Source organism: Nannobrachium achirus (genome assembly GCF_963921795.1).
Source record: "Nannobrachium achirus genome assembly, chromosome: 2".
Taxonomy (NCBI): domain Eukaryota; kingdom Metazoa; phylum Chordata; class Actinopteri; order Myctophiformes; family Myctophidae; genus Nannobrachium; species Nannobrachium achirus.
In genome coordinates this window covers 30,596,948-30,606,947 of record NC_137811.1, presented here as the reverse complement: position 1 = coordinate 30,606,947, position 10,000 = coordinate 30,596,948, and the positions used below count along the sequence as shown (strand labels likewise).

Here is a 10,000-nt window from a genome sequence, read left to right as displayed (position 1 = left end):
AGAGAGAGAGAGGAGTGGGTGGGGGGCTGGAGGGGGGAGGAGGAAGTGAAAGTATAATTCAGGACAGGAGGAGTGAGAGAAATATAGACATAAAGGTTTTGTTCGTCCAGTGTCAACACTCGATTCACCTTTGACCTTTTTGTGGTCTGGGGTGGTGGTATTTGGCAAGCATTAGAGTCTGTCCGGAATGCTACACAGTACACACACACACACACACACACACACACACACACACACACACACACACACACACACACACACACACACACACACACTGCGGTAACACACATGCGTTATGCGTTTAGTACACACCGTCTTCTCTACTGTACTATGTATTGAAATAAGCACACTTAGACTCACAAACACCCACACAAGAGAGTTTAAGAGGTCTTCCTATACCGCCTCTATTTACCTTTTCTTCTGCCCCCCCCCCCCCCCCCACATATACAAACACTCTGCTTTTCCTCTCTCTCTCTCTCTGGGAAGAGTGATAATGTTCCTTCACCTCCTCTCAGCTTCCTCCCTCTTTAGACTTGAGAGCAAGCAAACATCATTTCATCTCGCCATCTGCCTTCCTCTAAAACCCAGCAGAAAAACACAAAAACAAACAACAGGCCTGATACACACACAGCCACGGCGGTTCCCAGAAGTCCATCCTCTCTCTCTCCCTTCCCTCATCCACCCCACAGCCCCGCGCGCCGTCTCGCCTCACACCAAATAAATTATTGAAGTGTGGATTTTGTAGTCCCGAGACTGATGATGAACCGTATGATTAATTCATATCATATCCTATATGGGTTCTTCTGAGCCATTCATTAAAAACATGGCCGTATAGAATATGAATATTAATGCGTGCGCCTGGACACATTGGTTTTGATGATCTTCGGTTTGCGGGGTTTGCGTTCGGGGGTCTGATATGTACATAGAGCATTGTGTACTGTACAGTTAGCCGCCCGCACGCTTCTAGTATTGACGCAACACATGCATCGCACGCACATACGTACATCTTATCATTGCAATTTGAGGCTCTCTGAATGTCAATATTCTCGCTCAAATGTGGCCCATGCACGAACATGTTGTGCACGTAGATAAACACACACACACAAGCACACACACGCACGCACACACACACACACACACACACACACACATTAGGCTTTCTAGATGTCAATAATGGTCACATACAACGCTATTCCCAATAGCCCAGGGTTCTTCTTTTACTGGAACATCCCCAGCTGACCGTCACCATAGTTTTGTCAAAACGCTCATGTGAGCCAGCCTATATGATAATGTGTGTGTACAGTATGCTGGTATGAGCACTTATGCATATCATGTTTCAGACGGTATGGCGTATAGCGCCGTCATACGCTCAGGGGATCTCTCTATTGATTTGATGGCCCGCGTGCTGCAGTGAAACGGGCTCAAGTGTAATTTGCTCCCATTTAATCTAGCGAAACCATCTCATCATCATGCCCTCTTGTTGAATGAATGCTGGTCGGCAGTGGAGGGGGAAGCACTCCCATTTTGTACTTGAGCGAAGTAGCAGAATAGTCAAGTTTTCGGCGCACTACGTTTTTGATCTATAGGGTGAAAATCAGCAGTTTTCTATTAACTCAGAGTGTCCAAATGTAACCGTGTCTGTGTATTTGTGGGTGTGTGTGTACACACACACGCATACGTTTGGTTATTGTCGTTGTCGGGCGGAAACCTTGTATCTCCAAGTTTCAAATTTGTATGTTCTTTCGCAAAGTAAAGCCCTGCTTCATCGTACAAGGCCGTCGCACAAAAGTAGTGAAAACAGTTGTTTTCCCTAGTTTAATTTAAATCATTTTTAAAATGGAAAATGCAAAACGAACGGTTTTGGACATACAAGGTTTCCACCCGACGACGACGTTATGCTAGCCTCCCAGAGTGGCCAGTGCTGCTGTGAATGGCCAGTGCCTGTGTGCATTAGTGTAACACAGGATTTATGACGGCGGGCGACGTACTGCAGTGAGTTCATTAACGCAAATGGATCCCGCAGCGCGCCCTCCTCCTCCCTTTACTCCTGTTTCCTCCCTGACTGACTGACTCCTTCCCTCCCCCCATTCCCTGCAATCTAATCTCCTCCGTCACAGTGTCCCTCCATAGCTGGTACAGTAGTAGTCCCTCAAGAAGAGACTCTCAAAGGAACAAAACAGAGAGGGCGCTGTTTTTCCCTTTTATTTGACGATGGTTAGCCAGATTGATACGGTAGATGCACGGACCCAACCTGAATCTTTTCCCAATCACATGCCTGACTCCCAAGGCGCAAATTTTCAAATTATATCGTCGCTGGGACACTTGGCCCTGACACAAGTATAGTACTGCAAGTACACACACACACACACACACACACACACACACACACACACACACACACACACACGCGTAAAGTTTCAGAGCTGCAGCGCTCACACCCCACCCACGGGAGCTGTCTGTCCCAGTTATTTCACTTCCTAGTGGCTCGTTGGCTCTACATGCTGTCCAGGACACTGTGTGCATCTTAATGCCTCTGTGTTCAATGGAGTTGTAGCACTGCTGCAGCCATAAGGAGGGTATCTCTCTCACTGTCCCACAGGGTCTCTTTACCACTCGAGAGACGCAGTAGGACCAGGTTATGTGTGGAACTCCTCGGAACAAAAGGCAGCATTGACAAAACGGCAGCAAAAGCTCTTTCTAGGGGAGGGATTTTGTGGCATCCTGTGTTAAGTGCGGGTGTTTAAGGCTGTGTGTGTGTGTGCATGTGTGGTCCCTGTGATGAGCCTCTTGGCACAGCCTTGGCACCGCAGGCTGTTTATGTGCCATTTTTACCGGCTTAAGGCTGTGCGTGTGTGTGTGTGTGTGTGTCTGTTTTGTATCTCTGAGTGTGCCTGCGTGCCACATGCGGAGCCACTGCGTGGACTGATGAGTGTTATCGGCACTAGGCATCGCAGGAAAAAGGCGTGCTCTATAGTACTGATGCTGTGATAAGGCTCTGCCTTCTTGGACGCCACAAGGCTGCTACTCTCTGGTTAAACAATGTATGAAGCCCTGGAGGGGGGATGACACACACACACACACACACACACACACACACGCACGCACGCACGCACGCACGCACGCACGCACGCACGCACGCACGCACGCACGCACACACACACACACACACACACACACACACACACACACACACACACACACACACACTGACTCTCTGGGTCTCCACAGTATCTAATAATAAGAGACCTGTAGAGTAGACCGCCTAAAGGTGCATTGTGTGTGTACACTACAGTACAGCACTGTCCTTTTATTGTGTTTTCATGCCCCTTTTTACCTCCTTAGACATACAATACTTAGTCATCGTGGAATTTACAGAAGTGGGTCTGTGACTGAAGGGTTGCCTGGCCAAATTCAAGATAGTAACGAATCAACGATATCCAGTGTGTGTGTGTGTGTAAGAGAGACACAAGTCTGTCCTCTGAGAGTGTACACTCTCGTAGTTAAATGGTAAAGGGTGCATTTGTATAGGCGCTTTACATAGATTGTGCATTACATTCACCCATTCACACACTGATGGTGGAAGAAAGCATGCAAGGCACCAACCTGCTCACTGGGACCAACTAGGGGTTCAGAGTCTTGCTCAAGGGCTCTTCGACACCAACTCTGGGGGAGCCCGGATTCAAACTGGGAACCCTTCGGGAACCCTCTGTGATCTAATACCGGTTTCTCTACCCCTGAGCTAATGCTGCCTCCGGAATTACGGGTTTTTGATATTAAGACTTTTTAGAACCACTGGTCTAAATGTTCATCATAAATACCATGATCCCACCCTAATGATCTCTCTCTCTCTCTCTCTCTCTCTGTGTCTACAGTGTGCAGTGGGGATGTGAAGGTGACAGTGACTCCTACTGTTGAAGTGCTCAAGGGAGAGGCGGTCATACTTCCCTGCACGTTCACCGTGACGCCTCCCAACAGCAACAGCATGGTGGAGTGGTACATCGTAAGTTCCGTCCTGAATGAAAGAAGTGTTGAATTGAATGATTCTCATCATTATTATCTCTGTGTTATGTTTGTTGTAGGACTAATGTTTACGTTTCCTGTCCCTGAAACCACACCAAATTTGCGATGAAAATATTGCTCCAGTGATGTCACTGGAGTGAAATAAAAATCAATGAATGTGAAATGTACACTCCTATAGTGTACTATCCTCTTCCCTTGGTGGCCGTGACATTATCCCTGGTCACTGTGTTTACTGCAAAATGGTCATCTTGACTACAGACAACATGAACCAGCTCAATGTAAAGGGACCATAGAGCTGACATCAAAAGTCCAGTTTTTATGTCAATATGTAGAAAAAAAAAATAAGTAGCCTATTGTTTTCTATTCAGTAACAGCTGTGCTAGTCAAAAATACTTACTTAATTTGGTTTAAAGCTTTACAGAGCAGCACATTCACAATACATATGTCAATGTTTTATCATTAAACATAACAGTAAAATAAATGTTTCCATTTTCTCTCAAGTACCCCCTGTAGTGCCTCTTCATACCCCATTTGAGGAACCCCCATTTGAGGAAAAACGGCCATAGAGCATAGACAGACACGTCCCATAGTATGGGCGTGAATGATGTAAATTGTAGGAACACAAAGAAATTAGGCTTTATTATCTATTATCTGACTGTTCTAATTGAGAAGGAGTTTCCTGCAAGTGAGAGAGCTTTGCTTTTTAACAACTGAAGAGGTAACTTGTTAAACGGAATACATGTATATAAATATCGATGTGCCATTTGTGCGATTTATATGGTGGGTCTTGCACTACATCATTTCCTCGCTTGCTCGGATGGTTTTTTCTGAATTCAGCTTTTCAGCACAAGAAACTTGCTCACTCACTCCCTCCTTCAGGGACGTGCTGGCCATTGGGAAAAGCGGGACAACTCCCGAACGGCCGGTTCATTCCCGGCCGGTCCAGGCCGGCCATTAGGAAAAATATAAAATGTCGGCCTTCGTTCCATTTTGGGTGCTGGGCGGCTAACAAAGTAAATTGTGACTGTCGAGCAGAAACCTCGTACCTCCAAGTTTCAAATGTATACATTTTTCACAAAGCAAAGCCTTGCTTCATCATAAGGCCGTCGCACAAAAGTAGTGAAAACAGCCGATCTACAAGCCGATCTACAAGCACACCTCGCGGTGCGAGGCGTTGTGTGCTTGTAGATCGGCTGTTTTCACTAGTTTAAATCCTTTTTAAAATGATGAATACAAAACAAACGGTTTTGGACATACAAGGTTTCCACCCGACAACGACGAAATGTAACTCATGTACAGTAATTGGCCCACTGGCTTGTCACTTGTCATGATCTGAAATGGCAAATCTTTGAGTAGCAGCAGCGCTATAGAGAGATCTCTCTCTCTCTATAGCGCGCAATGAGGGCCTCTCCAACTCTTTTTCCCGGGCTGAATCAGGGGCCCAGCACGTCCCTGCCCTCCTTATTGCTCTCCCTCTCTTCTTTCCTCCCCCCATATTTCCTTCCTTTTATACCCTCCTCCCTCCCGCTTCCTTCCTCTACCACCTATACCACAGGGGAGGGTAACTTTGATGATAGGGACACTATATGTTCCACACTCACTACAGTTGGCCACAATGCATATACAGTCAAACATTGCAAAAATAGATGATCTACAAGCTCAAAACGCACCGCACTGCGACGTGTTTTGAGCTTGTGGAATCCTGAAAAGTAACATTTTCATTTAATTTCAAATGCATTTATATGTTCTTATGTTAACTTTATGAACTTAAATACAAACACATTGGACATGAAAAAGACTAGTACTAGTCATTAAGCTACTAATATAGATATAATAAAGCGGGTCATGTTTGCATGTTTGGAATTGTTACAGCTGAAATCAATAATGTCTCAGTATTCAGATATTAACCTGCTGAGGGCCCCATTAAGTGAAGGTGGGGGCCGCCAGTTGCCCATGTATGACCTACCGTCTCTCTCTCTGTCCTCTTCCCTCCCCGAACCCGTCCAGGACTTACCGGACAACAGGAAGCGCATTGCGTTCCGTGCCGCCGACGGCAGCAGTGTCATCGACAACGACTCTACTATGTTCGAGCGCATCAGCATCGGCGATGACTTCGGGCTGACCATCAACCCTGTCATGCCGTCCGACGAGCGTGCGTTCCACTGCCAGGTCAACGCCCGCGAGCAGGGCACGGACGAGGACACCACCGAGCTCAGAGTCTTCTGTGAGTACAGCGGTCAACATGGCTTACACTTTGTTTGATAAAGCACGTCAGCAGGCACGTGCACACACATTTTTACTTGTCTATAAAAAAGTGCCCTCTCCAGACCATGCATGCAGTTTTCATTATAGTGAAAGAAATGCCAAGGCAATTGCCTTGTCCAAACTCTCCTGAACTTGAATGTAGCTTCTTATGTTGAAAGAATTCTCTGTGTAGAAATCCATTTCGTACGCCACATCTCCAGTATTGACTTGATTATGCTTAGTTTAGTGTGGTATCAAGTAGTCATACCGAAAATAGCCGACCTCCAAGCGTTGTGAGCTTGGAGGACTGCTATTTTCAATATTTTTGTTAGAAATGTCAGCCCCTGCCTCTCTAACATTCTCTGCACGTCCCTGCACGTCAGGCCACAGTCCCACATTTAATACTGTATGGACTCCTCTGTATCTATAGGGTCCATACACTGTAAAATACTGTTATTTTAACTCTTTTTTCTTCTTTGAGTTGCAGTCCCATAATGGCCCATAATGGCCCATAATGGCCCATATTGTCCTAACTATCAATAATTTAGCTGGTGACGCCCCCTCAAGGACCCCTGGGATTCCCCCACCCTCACGTTGAAAGCCAGTGTCCTAGAACACACCTGCTCCACTTACACATTTATTGCATAACCTATTTAAAATCTCTAATATCTCATTGTCTTCCCGTAGCTTGTGTTTAATATTGTTACACGGCAAAGGTAACAAACCCTGGATGGGAGGAGCCCTGAACCTGCAACCGTCCGGTCCTGACGGCGCGCTCACTTTCCATTCAGTTGTTGATGGCGGAATTTATGACTTGTGGGGGCGACCTGCGCCCCTTTGTACATGTTGGTTATATTGAGAGAGAAGGAATGCTGACAGAGACACAGGGTAGAAAGGGAGACCTGTGAGCTCATTCCCAAAACATTTGATTCTAAAGGCCGCCACACTGGGTTCAAATCCATGACCTTTTGGTACAGAGGTACTTCACAACACCACGCCTGCGTACTTGCTTGTGAGGTCACACACACATTTTTTTTGTCCCAGTGTCAATTGTCTAATGTAATCCTGGCCACTACACTCCCTCTGCCAACCTCATGCTTCCCTCTAATGCATGAGGAGTCCAAGCTGCTTCTTTTCCTCTGAAAGCGGGGAATTTCCCCGGTTGGACGTAGCATGTGGATGGAACACCTTATTCCAACCAGTTCCTTTCTGGTTGGAATAAGGTGAAGACAGGCTGGCCAGGGGAATACAGTATAGAGACCAGGATTACTGCATGTTTTTGTGAGGGTACCTACCCTAGGTGACATGGGGAGAACATGCAAACTCCACACACAAAGGCCCTTTTGCCAAACCCACCTAGGGTATGGTCACTGATGAAGCGGAGGAGAGAACATGCCACCAGCGCCCCCGGAGAACCCAGGACCTTCTGGCTGTGAGGCGACAGCGTTGCTGACTGCGCCACCGTGGCCCCCTATGGGGCCGTGTTTTTATGCCTGGCGCCATTAGGGCTGTCACGATATGACATTTTACAGGACGATTAATTGTCACTCAAATAATTGTCGATTAACGATTTAATTGTGTTTTTTGTCGTTGACAATTACATTTCTGTTTGGCTTTTAGGCTTCGAAATTGCAGATGGCAGATATGACACATAACCTAAATACACAAATAAATTACTGACATATTTGACTTAAAAAATAACTTTGATAGTGGAAATAGCCGATCTACAAGCTCACAACGCGTCGCGATGCGACGCGTTGTGAGCTTGTAGATCTGCTATTTTACATTTTTCAACATTCACGATTATGGCGATTATGACAAAATAATTGCGATAATGTCAAATAATCACGATTAGACCATTATGTAATAATTGTGACAGCCCTACTTCTGGCTGTGAGGCGACAGCATTACTGACTGCGCCACCGTGGCCCCCTATGGGGCTGTGTTTTTATGCGTGGCGCCATGCCTCCCTACCTGCCCTCTTGCCTCTCACTGAAAAGGACAAGGCGGCATCACTCTCTCCCCGTATGAACAGACCTATAGAGAGCACTCGTGCACTTCCAGAGTTGAAGGTGCTGGTGGTTATAGCAAGAACAAAGTACAAACTTTGTTTTTTAAACTTCTTCTCAGGATTCGAATCCATATGAAAGGACTTCACACAGAATGTGCTTCGTCAGGTTCGTTTGTAATAGAAATGAATCTGACTAAGCACATTTGTGAAGTGCATTGTTCTTTTTTTTGCAGCGCATATAGGTGGAACTAATTAAATAAAGATGTGTTATTGAATTAGGTCGGTGCAAACTGAAAAGTTTCGCAAAGTGTGCAGTCCTCTCCTATAGATGTGAATCCTGAGAAGAGGCTTTAATCCTTAATGTTCACTCTAAGCAACCGCTTTGCCGTGTCAATGAGTTTAGGCACGGTTTAATTATATTTAATGCATCCTGGATGCACTAAGTGTTTGCAGAAACGTACATCTTGCAAAAAACGAGACTTCCCTTATGCCGTCAGCATCATAAAGTGTCACAATTTTTGACATCTGTGAAGAATGTTGTGCATTATAACGACACTTGCGGGAACTTAGGTCTACTCCATGGCCCCGGAGGTTACAGTCTCGTTGATAAACTCCCCGAAGGTCAATTAACGGTGGCCAAATCACACTTGACACAATTGATTAATAGTTCACTCGCACCTGTCATGTCTAATAGATCTCACCTTTTAATGAGAGCCACCGTATTTGTTGCCACTGCACTGAGGGCTGACCCCAGTGCGAGTCGTGTTGTCCTTGTCTCTCTCATGGCAACCCTCCCCCCCAAACACCTCCTGGATGGACATCAATCTTACTTCTAGCGTTTAAACAATGCTCCTCAAAATGAATAGCAGCCATTAGCATATCTGATTACACAGATCAATCACTCACACAAGAGGGAGCGTAACGTGTTCACGAAACAACCCGTTAATAAGTTAAAGTTGCGCTTTTAGTTTGGGGAGTTGAGCTTGTAAGTCATCCATTTAACATGTGTGAACTGGAAAGGGCGCTGGAGTTTAAAAGGAGTCTTTGTGGTCATAAGAAATGTCCATTAATTGTGAACGAGACGGTCTGTTGTGGAGGGTGACATTTTGGACAATACTCCAATGAAGTGCTGCTTCACAAAGGCCTTTTGGATGCTGGGGTTAATGATGGCAGCTCTAAGAATGCTGGTGCAGCCTCCACAAGCTTCCCCTTCCGTCTCAGTGGGGATGAGGCACAGACTGCCTGTCCTGCTCGAACGTAAAAGGACATGAGTTATGATGGCCGGGGACTGGGGAGCGGAGCACTGATAGGTCTGGTCAAGGGCGTCACAATGGGTGGAAAAGTGGGACTGAGTTACTAGGGCCCAAGGTGGAGGGGCCTTAGATATTTTATACTTTAGCTATTGAAAAATAGCGGATATACAAGCTCACAGCGTGGCACCGAGTGCCGTGCTGAGAGCTTGTAGATCTTCTATTTTTGAAAAGTCTTGAAAATGTGTGCAAATCTTTGAATATATGTATTTTTTTAAGCAAACGTTTGTTTGAGCGCCACTGCATAGGTTTTTCAAAAAACATTAGAAGGATTTGAAATATTCAGACTCCGCACACATTTTCTAGATTTTTCAAAAATAGCAGATCTACAAGCTCGCAGTGTGGCACTCGGTGCCGCGCTGTGAGCTTGTATATCTGCTATTTTTGAAAAGTTAAAGCACAAAATGTGAGTGAA

The 10,000-nt window shown here is 45.8% G+C and overlaps 1 protein-coding gene across 1 annotated transcript in view; it reads left to right on the top strand.

The window, feature by feature from the left end:
* Positions 1–10,000, top strand: part of bcam (basal cell adhesion molecule (Lutheran blood group)) — a 76,450-nt gene that overhangs the window by 48,917 nt on the left and 17,533 nt on the right. Inside the window, exons 2-3 of the mRNA XM_080741196.1 lie at positions 3,873–4,000; positions 6,028–6,244. Coding sequence (XP_080597322.1) covers positions 3,873–4,000; positions 6,028–6,244 — 345 coding nt within the window. The remainder of the gene's footprint in view (positions 1–3,872; positions 4,001–6,027; positions 6,245–10,000) is intronic.